We start from the raw sequence: 20,808 nt of genomic DNA on the forward strand, positions 1-20,808 counted from the left end.
CTCAGTCACACTTTACCTGAATCTGCCACTAGCAGGAAGATATTTCAAATCCTGCTGTTGTCATTGCAATTCTTCTTGCCACAGTTACAGTCAATGTGCACTTACAAAGTCTGGTGAATGCTGCGCAATATGCAGGGGTGAGGAAGACATGGCCTTACCTTGCTCAGTGCTTTTGTTGACCTTGACCTCAGCAGTGGCGCTGACAGAGTAGGTGCCAGTGTAGGCGTTGCAGGTGTATGCTCCCTCGTCAGCCGGCTGCACATTGTTGAGGATTAGGCTGCCATCTACCGATACCAGGACGTGACGCCCGTCAGGCCGCACAGGTACACCGTTCCTGTGAAAGAGTGCCGGGGAGACAGACAACTCAAGATCCTCCCAGCCACAGAGCTGGAGTGTGTGTGCGTGCTGGAGAACTCCAATCCAGCATGGTTTATAGGACATCATTTAAAACCATTAACTGTGCAAGCAACATGCTCAATTGATCAATTTCTTAGTGTTCCCATTCTAGTGTTGTAATTTAGGTTAGTCAGAAGCACTGCCCAAGGGGGAGGGGTTTCTGCACGCTTCCGTAGGAACCTGATCAAAACATCATTCTATCAAAACTGCCATTGGCTGCTGTGCCCATCACTTACACAGGTCCCATTCTACTTCCTGTTTGTATAAAAGGTGACATTTCCACAGGATCTTCCTCTTTTGCCTCTTTGGACTCGAGAATGTGAGCTCTCTGTGTCTGTGTGTTTGCAATAGACCCTTACAAACTGCGTATTTCGGTTGGCTGGCTTCACTAATACTGTTCTTCACCACCGTTTTCACCACTTGTCTCCGTTTTGTCATTATATTAATCATAGCTAATCCTGTTTGTGTTCTGCCCACGCTCCGGAGGTCTGGCAGCGCCTCAGTTTCAGTTTCAGTCTCACAAAGTAATGAGTTCATACACTGTGGGCCCCCTTACACTAATAATAATAATAATTATAAAAACCTCTGACCTGGACCAGCCCACGTTGACGTTGTTGCCAGAGACGACACAGGGTAGCTGGGTGCTGCTCCCCTGGACTACCCGCACATTGTTGGGGGCAGTAGTGATTTTCAAGTCTGCTGAAAAACAACCGTTACTTGTGCTTTGCAGCTGTAGACAACACAATAATGTTATCAATATTATCCAGTGTCTAATCACGCTCTTGGCAAGTGCCCGGGGACAGAAATGGAAGCTGAATTTAAAGCAAACTCCCCAGCCACTGTATAAAGTTTCCTTGGGATCATTCAAAAATAAATTTGATTCCATTCTGGGGTCACTAGATTACTAACTACTAGGCATTTTGGCTGTAGTGGCCTACTCAGCTTTAAAGACTTTGATTTTACATTGAAAATCTGTTTATTATATATATTATTTCTAATAACATTAACATTTTCACATTATAGTTTAATGAAATGTAACATTACTTTGATACTGATCACAGACATTATACTGATTACAGCTGCATGACATGATTATACATATTTGTTTACAGTTGATTTTTGTTGTTGTCCTATTATTCCAGTGATATTACAGAAATACAATTTGTATTTTAATTTGTCAAATCAACACCAATTAATCAATACAAGTGATTCACCAGGCAAGTCAGACCTGAACACTGAAAACAAGGGACTGTGAAGAATTCCTCTTCTCTAAAACAACATAATCAGTTTCCCTAATTGTTCCCACAGTGCCAATTAGTTAGTACAACATTTTCAGCTGTTCTTCATTTTTAAGTTCAATCACCACCTGTCATTTTCTACCCCTCTCATAAAACACTATCTGAATATTTGAGAAATAATTTTGTGCAGCACAAAAAGCATTTGCTTAGACCCTGGTCCTGGAGACCCATCATACTGCTTGCTTTGCTAAAACTAAGGTCTCAGCTTCTTAATTGAACCCTTTACTGAAGTAATAGTTTGGCTAATCTGAGTTTTAAACAGTTGGGGAATTAAAAACATCATCATTATCATCATAAAAGCAAATTATTAGTTCAAATACGTAACAGGTCAGCTAGAACACAAACCAGCAGGATAGCAAGTCCTGTAGCCAGTCTTAGAAACTATGAGATTACAACCATAGGTGCCTAATTTCATGTAAAAATTGAGGGGGTGAATAAATGAAAATGACGGAGTATCAAAACTTTTTTGTTGTTAAGATCTAGGGAAACCTATTTTTACTGTACTGACCTCGTGTTACAACATAAAATCTAGTACATTTTCTAGAATATTGGTGAGTGGACACTGAGTGATTATAAACATCCAATTTTTCAATGTTCCCAAATTTTCAGCTTCAGCCACATCGCTGGGGAGTTTGTTCCAGATTGTGACGACTCTGTGTGAAGAAGTCTCTCCTGTTTTCCGTCTTGAATGCCTTGAAGCCCAATTTCCATTTGTGTCCCCGGGTCCATGTGTCCCTGCTGATCTGGAAAAGCTCCTCGGGTTTGATGTGGTCGATACCTTTCATGATTTTGAAGACTTGAATCAAGTCCCCACGCAGTCTCCTCTGTTCCAGGGTGAAAAGGTTCACTTCCCTCAGTCTCTCAGTAGGACATTCCCTTCAGACCTGGAATAAGTCTGGTTGCTCTCATCTGAACTGCCTCTAGAGCAGCGATATCTTTCTTGATGTGTGGAGCCCAGAACTGTACACTGTACAATGCACTTGTTAGAGCTCATCTGGATACTGTCAGAACATTATTGCCCTTGTTCTCAACTCTACATTTTTTACAATATACTCTAACATCCTGTTTGCCTTTTTTATTGCTTCCCCACATTGTTTGGATGGGGAAAGTGAGGAGTCAACATAGACTCCTATGTCTTTCTCATGCATTACTTCATCTAGATCTTCATCATAGTGTAATTATAGTGGACATTTTTGTTACCTGCATGTATTACCTTGCACTTGTCCACATTTATTTTCATCTGACAGGTGTCGGCCCACAACTGAATATTATCTAAGTCCCTTTGAATAACCTGTGCTTCCGAGATTGTATCTGCTGAGCCACTTATTTTAGTGTCACCTGCAAATTTGACAAGTTTGCTAACTATCCCAGAGTCCAGATCATTAACATAGATTAGAAACAGCACAGGCCCTAATACTGATCCCTGTGGAACTCCTCTAACAACCTCACTCCAGTTAGAAGCGAGTCCTCTAATTGACACCCTCTGTTTCCTAGACATCAACCAGTTCATAATCCATCTACTTACATTACCCTGAATGCCTACAGCTTCCAATTTGAAGATCAGTCTTTGGTGTGGAACCTTATCAAAGCTTTTTGGAAATCTAAGTATATCATATCATATGCTTTCATGTGATCTACAGCTGCAGCTGCATGTTAAAAAAACTCCAATAAATTAGTAAGACATGATCTGCCTCATCTAAACCCATGTTGACTATCTCCAAGAATATGTTTTTCATTAAGATGCTCCTCTATTTTCTGTTTAATAATTTTACAATAACATTTTACAAGTAATGCAGGTGAGACTGATTGGTCTGTAATTTCCTGGCTCAGTTTTGTTCCCTTTCTTGTGGATTGGTATGACATTTGCCATCTTCCAGTCAGTTGGCACATCCCCGGTTCTAAGTGTAATTTGGAATATTTGAGTTAGCGGCCTATACATAATTTACCTTATTTCTTTAAGTACTGTGGGATATATACTATCTGGCCCAGGTGATTTGTTTGTTTTTAATTCTGCTAATCCCTTTAGTACCTCCTCCTCATTTATCCTGATCTCTCTTAGGATTTGACTGGACTGATTGTTAACCCATGGCATGTTATCTGTTTTTTCTTTTGTAAAAACGTCTGTGAAATACTCATTTAGAACATTTGCCACATCTTGTTCATTTTCCAAGATACTTCCGTTTTTGCCCTTTATCTGTTTCACTTCACTTTATTGACCTCTAGCTGTTGTAGTATTGAAAAAAGCTCTTTGCATTAGTTTTAGCTCCAAGAGCTGTTTCTTTCTATTTCTGTTTCTATTTCCTGATCCCTTTCTTAAAGTCTCTTTGCAGCTCAACATATTTTTTGTGTTTTGTTTAGTCCCTATCCCTTTTGTATGCGCTATACAACATTATCTTTCTCTTAATATCTTTTTGCATACTTGTATTAAACCATTTTGGCCAGTGTTTTTTAGTCCATTTTCAACTGAATCTGTATCCAGTGTGCTCCAGTGCTCTAAGTGCTGCCTCATACCTTCAAGGTTTGCTTTTCTAAAATTGTAGACCATTGTTTTAGACTTGATCCTTGTTTATTGAAAGAATGCCTCAAAGCTAACCATATTGTGATCACAGTTTGCCACTGGTTCTCTAACTAGTGTCCCTCTGACTCTATCTTGGTCATTTGAAAAGATCAAGTCAATGACTCAATCACTCTCCCTGGTTGGTTCCCTGACAAATTGAGTTAGAAAGCAATCATTTACCATCTCAACCAATTCTATTTCTGCTTCTGTAGTCTCAACTGGGCTTTCCCAGTCTATGTTTGGGAAATTGAAATCCCCCATTATAACAGCCACATCCTTGCTACATGCAGTCCTGATTACACTGTACAATGCAACATCTTTCTGAATATCTGAGTTGGGTGGTCTGTAACACAGTCCTACCACTAATCCTCCAGATCTTTTATTCAAAAGTTTAACCCACAAAGATTCTGTTTTATTAATAGGATCTAATTTGAGTTCTTCAGCCTCAATGTCATTTCTGATATATAATGCTACCCCACCCCCTCTTCGATTTTGCCTGTCTCTCCTAAACTGTGTGTATCCTTTCAATTTGTATTCATCCCCATCATTTTCTGTAAGCCATATTTCTGTCACTCCTACAAGATCATAGCCACATGCCAGCACTGTGGCTTCTAGTTCTAACATCTTGTTCCTTATACTCCTGGCATTGAGGTACAAACATTTCAGGATTTTCCTAATAGCAGTTTCCCTTTGTTTTCTTTCCTTAGTGGAACATCTCCCATTGTCAGAGCTCCCTGCCCCCCTGATCCCTAGTTTAAAATATTCTCAATTACCTCAATTATACCAATCATTTGAATGTGTTATGTTCATATTTACATTTAAATAGCCTACTCCATTGTACTAGTTGTATACGATTGTTTGCCTTTCAATATACCACAGTGTTTAAAGAGCTGTTGGTTAAAATGAGCGGTTTAGGTTATTGTAGGTACTAGTTCGAAATGTCGGCCCTTCTAGTGTTAACCGTATAATCGCCAATCATTATAATGTCATTATATCAATTAAATCTAGAAAATATTGATTGTTGATCAATTCATTAGTTGATTAATAGACCCAATTAATTGATTAATGGAGGCAGCCCTACTAAAGATATATGCAACTACATTAGCCAATTTCTTGCTACAGTAACTACGTAATATTGTTTCCTTGTATAATCAGTCAATTTTCAAAAGTTTTACATTTGCTAGACAATAGAACAAATAGATTCATAATTGGTGTACCTTGTAGTGTCTTTATTTAAACATAAAGAACCATAATTAAATTGAAAAATAATAAAGATCGATGCCAGCAAAATCCTGCAACTACAACATAAATAAAAAAAATAAAAAAAAAATTGTGTGAAATATAAATAAAAAAAACAAATTTAATCAAACAATCTACATTATCAATTTAGTTTAAGTTAAAAAAGTAATACTTTGTAATATTTTAACTTCTGGGGACATTTTACAGGAATTCAAAATGCTTTAATATAAGACTATTTTCTTTTTAAACAATATATTGATTAGGTTTATTTTTCAAACAGCATGGCATTTACAATAAAAGGGTGTATTGGGAAAATGTGCTCTTTATTATATTTAAAAATGCTCGTTTGTAGTGGTTTTTGAACTTGAACTTTACTTTTCGGCAAGAACAGAACAGAACAGAACGATCGCCAGACATGATGACAGTGACTGCTAGGATTGATGTGACCTGCCTACGGAAGCGTGTGATCACTCGCTCACGGCGCAAAGCGCGTCATTGTCAATAGAGCGTACTCTCTGCTGCAAAGAGGAGCGAGTTTAGTGCTTCTGCATGGCGCATGGTTGTGCAATTGTGCTGAATGTATTGTTTAAAAACAACAGCAACTATACAAATTGTTTATTGAGATGTAAGTATATGTACTCTTACTATATGTTATTGAACTTTATATACATAGTTCAAGTTGCACTTCTTAGTACTGAAGTTATTCTGGATTTGATCTGCTCTTACTGTAAAATTATATATGTTATGTTAGTTGCTCCGGGTAAGGGTATCTGCTACTTAAAAAAGAGAACATAACAAAAGAGATTCATGTAGGTAAATAAATTTTGTACGATGTACGTGTATTTTTCACAGACCACAACAAACGCATTGAGACGCTCTCGTTTATATTCATTTCTTATTACTACACAAGTAATACCACATATGCAGACATCATACTGTACTTCAGTGACATAAATGCAGTACGATCTTCTAAATGTTTATTTACTTATTTATTTGTAAGTAATTTAATTGCTGACAGCTTTTCACAACTATCACACACACAGGTGAAGCAATAACAGAAACTTTGAACTTTAAAGGAGATTATAATGGTCAATTATTTGCCATCTGAATGCATACTCAACCATTCTTGTGACTCTGGTGTGTATTTGCTCTCAATAAGGAAGGGGTCACCATTTTTTCAAAGGGGCACAGTATTTTACAAGCCACCAGAAAATTTGGTGACCGCCCTTTCTCCAAAAGTGCCCAAACTTCAAGAAACTTAATTAAATGGTGACCAAATGTTCCGGTGGCTGTGAAAAACTGAGCAGTGAACAGTGAGTAGGAGCAATGACAATTGACTGAGGGAGGGGTGAGTAACGATCCTGATACCGGAGACTTGAGTGGGTGATGCTCGATACTTGACTCGAGGAAGTCTAATGTGTGAGGATGTCCTAAAATGGACACTGTATTTACAGAACGTATGAATCCTCAACTCCTCACTCCTCTCTGGCTGTTTCCCTTCTGCATTTAAACAAGCTGCTGTCATCCCACTGCTCAAGAAACCAACCCTTGATGTCACCTGTCCTCAGAACTACCGCCCTGTCTCCCTACTTCCCTTCCTCTCCAAGACTCTCGAGCGGGAGGTCCACCGTCAGCTCTCGGACTTCCTGTCCCAACACTCACTCCTTGATCCTATGCAATCCGGCTTCCGCACAGCTCACTCCACTGAGACGGCTCTCCTGGCTGTCACTGACTCCCTCAGCCATGCTCTGGCGGCCTCCCTCTCCTCAGTCCTCATCCTCCTTGACCTCTCTGCAGCATTTGACACCGTTGATCACTCCATCCTCCTCTCCTGCCTCGCTGACCTTGGGATCTCTGGGACTGCTCTCACCTGGTTGTCCTCCTACCTCAGTGACCGGTCCTACCAAGTGACATGGCGAGGCTCCTCATCCACCCCCAACCTCTCCTCATAGGCATTCCCCAAGGTTCCATCCTGGGCCCGCTCCTGTTCTCTCTCTACACTCGCTCCCTGGCCCCCCTCATCACTTCCCATGGTTTCTCCTACCACTTCTACGTTGATGATGCCCAGATCTTCCTGTCTTTTCCCTCTTCTGACCCTCTCATCCCCTCACGCATCTCTTCCTGCTTGTCTGCCATTTCCGCCTGGATGCACTCGCACCACCTCTAGCTCAACCTCTCCAAATCAGATCTCCTCTTTTTCCCCTACTCTTCCTCACCTTCTGCTGACCTCCCCATCTCGATCCCCTTGGAATCCACCACACTCTCTCCTTCTTCTTCCGCTAAAAATCTAGGAGTCACCCTCGATCCTGCGCTCTTTCTTCCTGAGCAACATACGCCGGATCCGTCCCTTTCTCACCGACTACTCAACTCAGCTACTCGTCCAGTCACTGGTCCTCTCCCGCCTGGACTACTGCAACTCCCTCCTGGCCAGCCTGCCTGCATCCACTACCCGCCCACTCCAGCTCATCCAGAACTCTGCGGCTCGTCTGGTATTCTCTCTGCCACGATTCGCACACGCTACTCCACTGCTCTGCTCCCTCCACTGGCTCCCGATAGCAGCACGCATTCAGTTCAAGACTCTGACCCTCACCTACCGCTGTCTTGACCACACTGCACCAAGCTACCTTCAGTCACTCGTCTCTCCATACATCCCCTCCAGACCACTGCGCTCCTCCAGTGCCAAAAGGCTAACTTTGCCTCCTCTCCACTCTCCTTCCTCCAGAGCCTGCTCCTTCTCATCCCTGGCCCCTAAGTGGTGGAACGACCTGCCCACCGAAGTCAAAACAGCAGAGTCCTTGACCTCATTCCGGCGCTTACTCAAGACACATCTCTTCCGACAGCACTTGTAATATTAGTCCTCTATCCCTGCTAGATAGCACTTCAGCTTATTATGCTCCTCGCGTTCTTGATTGTTTTCCTCCTTGCTCCCTTTCCCGTAGCCCTCGTCTGTAACCCTACATCTTGACAGCACTTAGCTTTCACTGTCCAGGATGTAGGAAATCTCGTACTTTACTTGCGTAAATTGTACATTGGAATTTGTAAAATGTATTATTTTGAATTGCTATGTTATAGCTAAGTTGAATTTGTAATGATTGATGCCTTGTACTTCTCTGTATTTTTGCACATATATTGTAAGTCGCCCTGGATAAGGGCGTCTGCCAAGAAATAAAAATAATAATAATAATAATGCTGATAACTCACCCAGCACCCTCAGCTGTAGCTGGCGATTGTCCCTCTGGTGGCCATTGGAGGCAGTGCAGGTGTAGAAGCCAGAATCCTCTGTGCTCAGACGACTGATGACCAGAGAGCCATCGGACTGCTGGGTGTACCTGTGTAACACACACATCATGAGCCAACAGCAACACCATACTGAGACCACCCAAGCTCAAAGTAAATAAATACTATCCAGCAAAATATAAATTTGTAAAAACATTTGTAATCCATAGCTTGTGGCATATAAACTGGACAATTTACATTCATTATAATCTGTATATATATATATATATATATATATATATATATATATATCCTTCAAAGATATTTGTTTACAGTCAAAGATATTTCCACACAAAATAAGGACTGTGAAAGGCTTGCTGTTAATTGAGAAACACTTTTTGGGGTTTGAAAACAGGAGTCAGGCAACCTTAACACAGGATGAATAGAAAATTACCCAATTACTTTTATGTACTAAGGAACAATTTATATTTCAGACAGTAAGGAACATTGGCCTCTTCTGCTGCCAATTAGGCATGTGGAAGTTGTGATCCCTTGTGTGGAAGAACAATCAGTCTTCAATCAGGTTGGAGCGTTCGTTGCAATGCCTTTATTACACGTGACGTGGAGAACAGCAGTGAATCAAGAAGATCCCAAAGCTGCTCTGCTTCAATGTTAAAAATCAGAGCTTTTAATACACAGAAAACAAAGATCTGGTTACTATTAATAAGTCATTACTATGTTATCTAAAAGCTTGCTAAGCAGAATATATTATTAAAGGACAGAGTCCATGGGTCAATACAAGGATTAAGGAGCAGACACTGAAATCATACTGTTTGTTAGTTTCTATGAGCATCTTGGAGACAATGACAAACACGGTCAAAATACATTCTGGCCTGGCTGTTGATTTGACCTTATCTTTCTTAAGTATACATGAAGTAAACCAATTAAGAACATAAGAACATAAGAAAGTTTACAAACGAGAGGAGGCCATTCGACCCATCGTGCTCGTTTGGTGTCCATTAATAACTGAGCGATCCAAGGATCTTATCCAGTCTATTTTTAAATGTTCCCAAACTTTCAGCATCTACCACATTGCTGGGGAGTTTGTTCCAGATTGTGACTACTCTCTGTATGAAGAAGTGTCTCCTGTTTTCCATTTTGAATGCCTTGAAGCCCAATTTCCATTTGTGTCCCCGGGTGATCTGGAAAAGCTCCTCGGGTTTGATGTGGTCGATACCTTTCATGATTTTGAAGACTTGAATCAAGTCCCCATGTAGTCTCCTCTGTTCCAGGGTGAAAAGGTTCAGTTCCCTCAGTCTCTCAGTAGGACATTCCCTTCAGACCTGGAATAAGTCTGGTTGCTCTCCTCTGAACTGCCTCTAGAGCAGCGATATCTTTCTTGATGTGTGGAGCCCAGAACTGTACACATTATCCAGATGAGCTCTAACTAGTGCATTGTACAGTCTGAACATTACTGCCCTTGTTCTCAATTCTACACTTTTGACAATATACCCTAGCATTCTGTTTGCCTTTTTTATTGCTTCCCCACATTGTTTGGATGGAGAAAGTGAGGAGTCCACATAGACTCCTAGGTCTTTCTCATGCGTTAGTTCATCTCGTTCTATTCCTCCCATAGTGTAATTATAGTGGACATTTGTGTTACCTGCATGTAATACCTTGCACTTGTCCACATTGAATTTAATCTGACAGGTGTCGGCCCACAACAGAATATTATCTAAGTCCCTCTGAATAGCCTGTGCTGCCAAGATTGTATCTGCTGAGCCACCTATTTTAGTATCATCTGCAAATTTGACAAGTTTCCTAACTATCCCAGATCCCAGATCATTAACATATACTAGAAAAAGCAAGGCCCAAGTACTGATCCCTGTGGAACTCCACTAACAACTTCACTCCAGGTAGAAGCAATTTATTGACACCCTCTGTTTCCTATATGTCATATGTCACACTCAGTTCCTAGGGGTCACACTTAAGTTGTGCATCATGTAATTCAAGAGACCTCTGAGTCCAAGAGGGAAATTAGATCTGCCGAGACACTGAAGTCATACCTGGGGGAGGTTAGGGGCCGGCCATCTCGCCTCCATTCCACAGTGACCAATGCAGAGGAGGTGACCCTGCAGGGCAGCCGGACTGTCTGACCTGGCCGGCCTTCCACTGACGAGGGTCCTGACTTGTCAATGCTCAGCCTGGGGGTGCAACACCTTGCATTAGCGTTGTCTCAGAAAACCCAATGTTCAAATGTACTAGATCTCATATATTACCCCATTCAATAACTGTGTTAATTTAATCTTAGTCCTGAATGAGAGGACACCTCACTTCAACTTGCCTCACACAGCACTGTTATGCCACTCTACTGCTACATCTGCCTATCTGTAAGAAAATGTTATACGTTTGTGTAAGAAACCTTGGTTTAACAATTATTTTATTAAGGCTGTTTGTAAAGATTCTCTAAACCGCAGAATGCACACAGAGGTAACTGCATTCTGTTTTGACGGGTGCAGTGGTAAGAAATGTGTCGTGACCTTTAACTGTCCTTCTGCTTTTTAACCACAATTAATGTAACGATAAACAATAAACAAATAAACTAAATTAACAACATGCAGGTGGTGTCTGTGTGAGATAATTGGATAATCTGCAGATATTTAAAATAACCAATCAGATAAAGATAAGCAAAAGCCATACCCATAAGAGGTATGGCGAAAAGGAACAATATAAGCTTGTGTTTTGATATTATGCAGCTAATGATTGCTGAAGAATACCCTTCTTTCAACAATTTGGCATCATGAACATGATGATTGATCAGGACGTGATCTGACTGTGTCAGCAAGAACAGTCTGTGGCAAACTACACAGAGAGGGATATTATAGTAGGGTTGCAGTGCATAAACCCCTCATTACAAAGACAAATGCACATTTGAGAGTTCAGTGATACAAAAACCATAGGCACTGGTCTACAGAGAAGTGGGAAAAAGTGATCTGGTCAGATGAGTCATCCTTCACCATATTCTCATGTGGGTGAATGCATGTGTGGCGTACACCAAGAGAACAGTATAGGCCTGACTGCTTTACCCCTACAGTGAGGGGGTCCGGAGGTTCTGTTATGCTGGGGGACATTTTCCTGGCATGGTTTGGGTCATTACAAAATGATTCTGAGTGATCACCTTTATCCTATGGTAAAACATTTCTCTCCTGATGGGAGTGGTCTCTTCCAGGATGACAATGCCCCATCTACAGGGCACAAGGAGTCAATGAATAGTTTGACGAGTATGAAAATGATCTGAATCTTCGCAGTCGCCAGATCTCAACCCAACTGAATACCTATGGGCGATTTTGGACCGACATGTTAGACAGTGCTCTCCACCACCATCATCATCAAAACACCAAATGACTGAATATCTTTTGGAAGAATGGTGTTCATCCCTCCAGTAGAGTCCAGAGACTAATAGAATCTGTGCCAAGAGCATTGAAGCTGTTCTGGCAGCTCGTGGTGCCCAACACCTTACTGAGACACTTTATGTTGTTTTATATATATAATGAGAGAGAGAGAAATGATTAGTGGTGAAGATTGTTCTAAGGCAGTATACGAGTGTGAGTAATTGAGATAGGATGGGCCAGAATGAACGTAAAGACTGGGGTGCCACAGCCCTTATCAGGCCAAATAAAATAATGCACTCTAAATGGGGAAATTAGGTTTTAATTCAAGGTCGTAAATGGACAGAGAGGACAAAGAAAGAAAGAAAGAAAGAAAGAAAGAAAGAAAGAAAGAAAGAAAGAAAGAAAGAAAGGAAAGAAAATGCAGATTGCTGACAGGCAGAAAATTTTGAAGAAAAAGTCTCAGCGCCCCCTGGAAGCTGTGCCTGTCAATACGGCATAATAATGAAAGACAAAGACAAGTATAAAGAAGTACAGAGCACACAAGACATATAGAAGAGCGTCTGTATCCCCTTTTGCCCACAGCACCATCACCATACAGGCTGCCCGATCCTCCGCCTGGACCTTTTCCACATCCACCTCCTGGTCCAGCTGATCCGGCTGACATCCCGCTTCCTCTGGATGTTGAAGAAGATGAGGGCGCTGCAGGCCTGTCCGACCACTCCTGTCCGTTCCATCTTTTTGTTTCTGAATATAATGGTTTCAAGCCTGCTGTCCTAAATCAGCGCCACAGTGACACCTTTCGTGCTGTTGGATATTACTCTAAGCATATTGATGCTGTCGTTCGTGGCCTTGTTTCATGTCTCCGTTCTGTTGCTGCCGTATTTTGTTGACGGTTATTCATCCCACGTTGACTCCAACCCAACTGTGGCCTATGTGGTGGTCACAGGTATTTTCACTGTCAAAAGTGCATGGTTACCCTCCCACCTGTCTGCCCAGGTGGCTGAAATCTTCACCCTCATCCGTGCTTGTATCTTAGCAACCGGCTCCACCATCAATATTTACACTGACTCTCGCTACGCCTTTGGCTTCCTTAAATGCTCTGGTAAACCCATTCAGCACTCCGCCCTAGTCTCCTCCTTGTTGGATGCGCTGTTGCTCCCAAGTCTATTTCCATCATGAAATGCCAAGCTCACACTTCTTATTCTGACCATATTTCTCTAGGTAATGCCCCTGCCAAGGCAGCCGTCACCCTCCTTCTCTCCCCTCTATTACAGATGCCGCAGCTGCTGTCTTCTGATTTCTTCTCCAATAATGATGTAGTTCCTCTCCAGGCAACTGCTGACCCGCAAGACCTGAAGGACTGGAGTCACTCCTGCACCCAAGATGCCTCTGGGTTGTGGCTATGTGAGGGCTCTCGCCCAGCCCTGCTTAGATCTTGTTTTCCCTTCCTTGCCAAGTTGACTCATGGTCCAGCCCATGCTGATGGTACAAATTAAAATTGTCAAAATTATAGGCAGAAACTGGTTTGAGTTGGTTGCAGGTTTTGCCATTGGCCTTGATGTATATGTGATTATTCCCCCATGAGGTCATCACAGGACAACCTATGAGACGTCAGCACGGGTGTAGGGAGCAAGTGTGCGATTTGGGATGCAGCCCAAGTACGAAGGTTAAAGGGATCCAGGGCTCAATGGGAGTCCTGTTCTGGTTTTCATTCCAACTCTTTGTTGCTAGAATTACAAACATTAATTGAACAATTTTCTTAATTTTCTTTGTTCTGCCCACTTTAGATGTGCACTTTCTGTTTTTTAAACCTCTCTTTAACAGGTGATCAATTAATGATGCACAACAAAAGGTAGGTGGCAATTTTAATAAAACACTCCAATAATTATTAATTCTTTATGGGCGGAGGGAGAGCACATTACATTATTTGTCATTTAGCAGACGCTCTTATCCAGGGCGACTTACATTTGTACCCATTTATACAGTTGGCCATTTTACTGGAGCAATCTAAATGAAGTACCTTGCTCAAGGGTACAACAGCACTGTCCCACCCAGGATTTGAACCCACAAACTTTGAATCAGGAGTTTAGAGCCCTAACCACTACTCCACAGAGCACATCTCCGGTGAGAGAAGGGAGGCGTGATGGGAAGGTGTTGAACCCTTTTTTGAATAAATTAACGATGTGAACGATGTGTCACTTAAAAAAAAGTAACAAGTGTGTTTTTTCAGTTTTGTTGTTTGTGGATGTCAAGTACTTTAAGTTTGCGTTTCGTTTAAAAAAATCTTATTATCATATTATCAAAATGTTGGAGCCCAGAAGAGCATCCTGTCCTATCATAAAAATATTAAATTCTTTAACCTAAATCAGCCTACAATAATAAAAAAATAAGATGACTATGATAGGAAACAAATGCCCAAATGTATTTTCCTGTGTATTGTTTAACTGTCCGCAGTCGATACTCTTGATTGAGGTTCGTTCAGACAGCTGTTATGGAAATAAGTGTTGACGATACAACTGTGAACAACCTGATGGACACCCAGTCCAATGTATCATCACAATTTGTTTTGCAGCTGTAGGCTATTAAGCACAGCTTTAGATTGAAAAAAAAAGATACAAATGATAGTCATATTAAAACATATAGCGCAACAGTTAAATCCCCTGGCCGCACAGGTCTGTAGATTTCTATTGGTGGGAGGATAAAACTTTTCATTCAATCTTACCCCTTATTGAGAAATGTTCGGAAACCAGCAGTTGGCACAGGTTTAATGTTATATTCCAATGTCAAATGATCTTAAGAGCTGGAGTCCTATCAAGCAAATGATTCAATTGAAGGGTTTGAGTAGCCTGAGTGAGATGGAGAGAAACCCTAGTCTTTGATGTTATATACAATCCTGGTCCCAGAGTCTTCTGTTTTATTTCTGCTGTGAGTAAGTGGGGTTATAAAAATACCTACATAAATATATTTAATCCAATCTAACAGCATCACGATAGAACATCTTTTTAACAGGTTTCTTAAGTAATACCACTTAAAACCTTTTAAACAATTTAATTCAGCATAGTGGTCGAGCTCTATGGCAGACCGAGACTGCTATACTGTAATTAGAGATGGAGCGGGTGCGGGTTGTACCTGTGTGAGCCCGGGCGAGGGGGCTGTGCTCCTGTTGAGGAGGGGAGTTGAGCAGGAGGTACTGACTCTGAGCCACTGGCCTGCCGCACTGAGGGGTTTTGGGAAGCTGAGCGGGCATCTTCTGCAATCATGGTCAAAACACAGCATTTCACAACACACACGGGACAGGCATGGGACATTACAACACCACAATTATGACAAAATAAGCACAATAACTTACAAAATGATCTGTTGCACCCCACACATATATTTCATTTTGGAATAGGTTAACATTTTGCTCAAAAAAGGACTTTGTCAGGAGGCTACATCATAGTCTCAGATGTCCAGTGTTTTTCCTGGTTTTAATTCTAGACATCCTGTAAATTAATTAATTGGGTTAACATGAACACAATTCAAACAACTGACACTACAACAGACAAAAGCTGCTTTGCAAGAGCTGGTCATTCTGCTCATAACTTAACCTTTACACTTAACAGATTCCCAGTCCTGGTCTTGGAGAACCCCTTTATCTGCCATGTTTTTAAATTAATAGTTTAGTTACGTGACACTGAGAGGTAGATGTAGCGGTGGTCTCTCTCTCTGTCATTGGAGGCGACACACAATAACCAGCCGGCATCCTCAGACTCCAGAGGGCCGACCAGCAAAGTGCCATCAGCCTGCTGGCGGTGCCTGTCAGGTAAAAGCACCAAGTGAAGTCAGAGAGGCAACCAGCACCTCAAAAACAGGCATGGACTCAACACAGAAGCAGAAGCAGACACCCTGAAACATTTTGTGCTTGTCTGTAAATATTTGTTTTCATGTATGAAATGACAGTAACTCTAATAAACATATGTACTGTCCTTACTCATTAGTAAATTAGTAAATCAGTAAATACCTTAGTAACTTTGCCAAATCACTTTAAAGAGTGATAAGCATACTACAAGAAACATACATCAAATATGTATACGTATGTGTATGTATACAAATCTCTAATTGCAATAAGCATTACAAAAGGGGTGAGTAGTAGTGTTTGAACTAGTTTTGAAATACCCATTACTGCAAGACACAGCTACTAACCTATTTTGTAATGCTTATAAAAAACACTTCTGCTTACCCATTTGGTAATACAATATTGATTATTATAAAACTCATACTAGCCTGTTTGTAATACTTAATAATACAATAAGACACTTCCAATAATTTCTGACGTTTCCATTTTTACTCATTTTGTAATAGACAGGTTAATTTTAAAAAGTGTATTACAATAAGTCACTCCACTGCATGTATTGCAATATGGGTTGCACCACGGCAATCACTTGCTTTCTGACTATTCTCCTTTATAATAAAAGAATAATAATCATCATCATTGGCTATGTTAACTAATGCAAGATCCTGGGCAGTATTAATTTTGACATTTTGAAATCCATCACTTTAGTAATTACCACATGGCCAAAAATAACCCAAAGTATCTGCTTCTCTTTGTCTCCTCTAAAGACAAACTAGGATTAACAAATATTCTTTGGTGTAGAGTGAACTTTCAGTGACTAACAGTTCATGGTAGTAGTCTGTCCACACAGTAGAACTGTTTCATTAAAAAACAAACCTAATGCAGGTAGAAAGATTTGATCTTGTTAAACCACAAGGCTGATGGAGTGGTACTTCTTTGAGAACACTTGCTTGCTTGTGATGTGCTTTATATTTGAGCAAATGGAAGTATGATTTACCCTCAGTGGTATTTTCAACTAACTGCAATCAGTTCTGTGTATCACAGTGGTATATTACTGGCTGTTAAAAAATGTTATTAAGTGGCAGTTGACAGCACTAGAATTTTAGTCATTAACTAACTGATTTGAACTTGACAGAACTTGGCAGATTTTCTAATTGCAAGTTTCTTGTAAATCAGGCTCAGCTGGGCCTTAATGATGCCTTAATTTGCTGCCTTCTGCACTCACTTAACACAAACTGTAGAAACCATGACTCGGTGGAGGATGTTTTTTTATATTTCAATTTGTTTAGAGAGAGAAAAGAAAATAGGACATGTGGTCCAAGAGAGCTTACTTAGAGGAGCTAAGGGGGCGGCCGTCTCGCCTCCACTCTACAGTGACCGAGTCAGAGGGAGTGACCCTGCAGGGCAGCCTGACTGTCTGACCCGGTCGGCCTTCCACTGATGAGGGGCCTGACTTGTCAATGCTCAACCTAGAGGGAGAGAGAGAGCGAATGAGAGAACACCCTGCTAGAGGGACACCTCGCAATGAAAGACAGTAGTACAAACACACTAGATCTGACTTACATTACTCATTACTAATAGAATTCACTAACTCTGCCCACAGTTAGGGACACTCCCATTTAAATACTAAGGTATAGGTGTGATCTCTGTTTTGGAAGAGAATGAACATCTCGCATCACCTTGCTGGAATGGCTGCCAGCCTCACACAGGGCTGTTATGCCATGGTCCTCTGGGAAATGAATGTGCTCCTTGAGTGCAGTTTTTCTGCATCTGATGGAATCCTGGTATTTATTACTAAGATTGTAATTTGGGGGATTCGGTCGTGGGAATCTTGAGCTATTGGTAATTTGGACATAATTACCATTGCAAATGAAAACCTTAAAGTAAATCTTTGTCGATTCTTTTCATGTTACAATGAATACCACTCCAGATATAAAATAAAACAATCTGGATAAAAAACAGACTAGAACACAAGAAGATACCTGATGTTATTTCACTTAAGTCAAAGTAGGTGTCTACACTTTGCTAAATTATTTGGCGTGATCCAAAAACATCTCACCCCCAGATTCATGACCCTGTCAGCATATCTACAGGGAAGCTGATATGTGAGAGCTCAGTATAACATTGCACTTTGTTTTTATGTCAGAGATAAATATGGAAGCAGTGCCTTCAACAACTGTAATAACTATGTAATTTACTTACATAGACATATTTACTTTTTCCTTGTTAAAATCACAAGTTCACAGTTCATAGTACAATCAACTTTGTATTTTCTAAATTGACACCCAAAACATTATCCTGAAGACTACCCTGAAATGTTACTTAATCAAAGGCTTACATTCTATGATGACTGATTAAAGACACATCCATCAAAAACAAGAAACCACTGTGAAAACATCCACTTTTACCTAAACGTCGAATAATTATTCCTTTAGCACCTATACCACTCAAAATTACATCTCTTGTTAAAAGTCTATTCTCTATACAATTACCCTCTCTCTCTCTCTCTCTCTACATAACAGTACATTTAATGTCTGCTGTAGTGAATTATTTATTAATATACATTTAAATCAATTTATTTATGTTAATTCCCTCCTGATTTGGGTGCATAGTAAGCTAGTAATCAGTCTAAACCTGTGATCTCTGGACTGTAGCACCCATCCCTCTATGCTTTTAAATTCAGTTATGCATGTATGTCTATAATGTATTTATTTATTTAATATTGTGTGTTTCTTTGCCAACCTTTAAGGTCATGGATTTGTGATACACTACTAATCAAATGTTTTAGGACACCCCCATTTTTCCCGTTTTTATTTAAATATAAGCAGTTCAAGTTCAGTGAATAACCTGAAATGGTACAAAGGTAAGCGGTAAACTGCCAGAGGTTAAAAATAAAAGTTTAGGTTACCAAGAACTGAAAAATAATGTACATTTCAGAGTTATACACTGTGTTACTACACCCTCTTAAGCATTATCTGGCATTGTTATGCACAGCTCCTGTGCATAGAAGTTACACTGTATTCCTACAATGCGCACATCGTTTGAAAGCTTTTTCTCTTGGCTACCAGCGTGTTTCATTATCAAACACATCCGATTTAGTTTCTGTGTCGCCCGCCATCATTCAGAGCCTGGGGGGTAAAACTCCTGGGTGCCGGTCTCATTCAGATGGTCACTGAACAACCTCACGAGTAACCCAGTATATATATTTGACGCTTTATCAAACACAGAGAAGTTCAGATCCAATTATCTAAAATCATTGTGTATTAGTACACTGTAAACACAGTTTTCCATGTTGAGCTCTCTACGGGTGTGTGTTGCTTCTACCTAAACGTGGATGGTCTTGTTTTGATCAGTAGATTAGACTGTCTGGTTCCAGAATATGTCATAACTGTCAATATTTTCTGAGATTTTGTATTCCTACTCAGACCAAGTATGGTTAAAAACCAAATGTTTCACATCAGAGAATGTTTCACATCGTTAGAGAGCTGAGATTCTCAGCTTTCATGGGATACCAAACACTTGGCAAACACAACAGTGAAGAGCACACATGGGATTAAACAGAAGCACATGGATTTGGTCCCCTTTTAAGGTTACCAGAGGGGTTTGTCAGATTAAGGGGTTACATTTTTATCTCCAATTGTTTATTTGTTCTATGCTTTAATTTCAGAGTACATTGAGACATTAAACTGAATAAATTTCAATAAAAAATAGAAAAATTGAAGGGTTCTAAAACTTTTCACCGGTAGTGTACATGTGCGAATTGTGTTACATAAAATGACGAAAAAAAATCTAATTTGACAGTTATTAAGTTACCTCTGGGTCTGGGTCTGGCTGCTATCCACTAATCCTACCGCAGACTGGAAAGCTGCTTGTGCACGGTGAGAGGCACCATCACCCTTCTCAATAGACATCCCGTCCTTTCCCACAGTCTTCTCTGATTCAGAGGAGGTACCTTGCTGCCTGGGGTCCTTTGATCTGGAAGCCAGGATTCCCACATCAGCAGGCAGTCTGGCTGGAGCAGTGTGGCTCGAGGCCATATGACTATTGGATCGCCCTTGATCCTGTGGGATCCATCTGGAGCCCCTCTCCTGTGAGGCAGGAAGGCTGCCATAGTGAATGGAGGTGCCATGTATCTCCCGGTGCTGCCCCTTCACAAGCTCTGCCCTGGTCTGCGCCCTCACCTGCCTATCTGTGAGCCCCCTATCCAGAGGGCTGGCCACTGGGCCTCTGTGGAAGGTCTGCCTGCTCTGTTCATTGTTGGCTGTGGAGGTGCCCATGTTCTTGTCCACGGTGAGCAAGCGGTCAGAGCCTTGATACACTGTAAACACCTTTCTCAAAGAAATAGAGCGGCCTGAGCTAGCACTGCCATCCGTGAGGGCCACTCTGTATTGATCACCCCGCGGGGCAGGGCCTTGTAGCTGGCCCTCTCCCAATGACTCATCCTTCTCCGGCAATCCCACTGTGCCCTGCCCAGCCACGGGGCTTATGCCAGGAAAGAGGCGTGGCCCGTACAGCAACCAGCGGTGGCTGGCCAACTCCAGGCACTCTTGTCTGCATTCCTCTTCCGTGGCAAAGTTGTTGCGGTTGCCATGGCAGCCCCCATACCAGAAGCGGCCACAGCCCCCTGAGGAGTCATCGTAGTACCAGCGGGCTGTCCAGTCAGAGCAGGGACCATTAGCATTGGGCAGCGTACAGGCTTGGGTAAGAGCTGTAAAACAACACAGAGAAGTGTCAGCAGGGAAAGCCTACCAAGAACAGAGTCATCGCAAAACCCTCTCATACAGTACTTCCAAATGTTGTAACTTTAAATACATTATATAAAACAAACTATTAATACAAGTGGGGTGAAAGCCAATTTGTTTTAGAAGCCATTTA

General features: G+C 41.2%; 1 protein-coding gene across 5 annotated transcripts in view; it reads right to left on the bottom strand.

Annotated features, from left to right (window-relative positions):
• LOC136717292 (papilin) overlaps window positions 1–20,808 on the bottom strand; it is a 117,005-nt gene that overhangs the window by 2,218 nt on the left and 93,979 nt on the right. For 3 of the 5 annotated variants that reach the window (XM_066694844.1, XM_066694841.1, XM_066694845.1), the window contains 8 exons: window positions 19,747–20,641; window positions 17,265–17,402; window positions 15,769–15,896; window positions 15,228–15,348; window positions 10,773–10,910; window positions 8,692–8,819; window positions 987–1,095; window positions 159–334 (listed from right to left, as the gene is read on the bottom strand). In XM_066694844.1, coding sequence (XP_066550941.1) covers window positions 159–334; window positions 987–1,095; window positions 8,692–8,819; window positions 10,773–10,910; window positions 15,228–15,348; window positions 15,769–15,896; window positions 17,265–17,402; window positions 19,747–20,641 — 1,833 coding nt within the window. The remainder of the gene's footprint in view (window positions 1–158; window positions 335–986; window positions 1,096–8,691; window positions 8,820–10,772; window positions 10,911–15,227; window positions 15,349–15,768; window positions 15,897–17,264; window positions 17,403–19,746; window positions 20,642–20,808) is intronic. The other 2 variants (XM_066694843.1, XM_066694842.1) reach the window with 2 other exon arrangements.

The sequence above is a fragment of the Amia ocellicauda genome, chromosome 21, assembly GCF_036373705.1.
Source record: "Amia ocellicauda isolate fAmiCal2 chromosome 21, fAmiCal2.hap1, whole genome shotgun sequence".
NCBI classification, from domain to species: domain Eukaryota; kingdom Metazoa; phylum Chordata; class Actinopteri; order Amiiformes; family Amiidae; genus Amia; species Amia ocellicauda.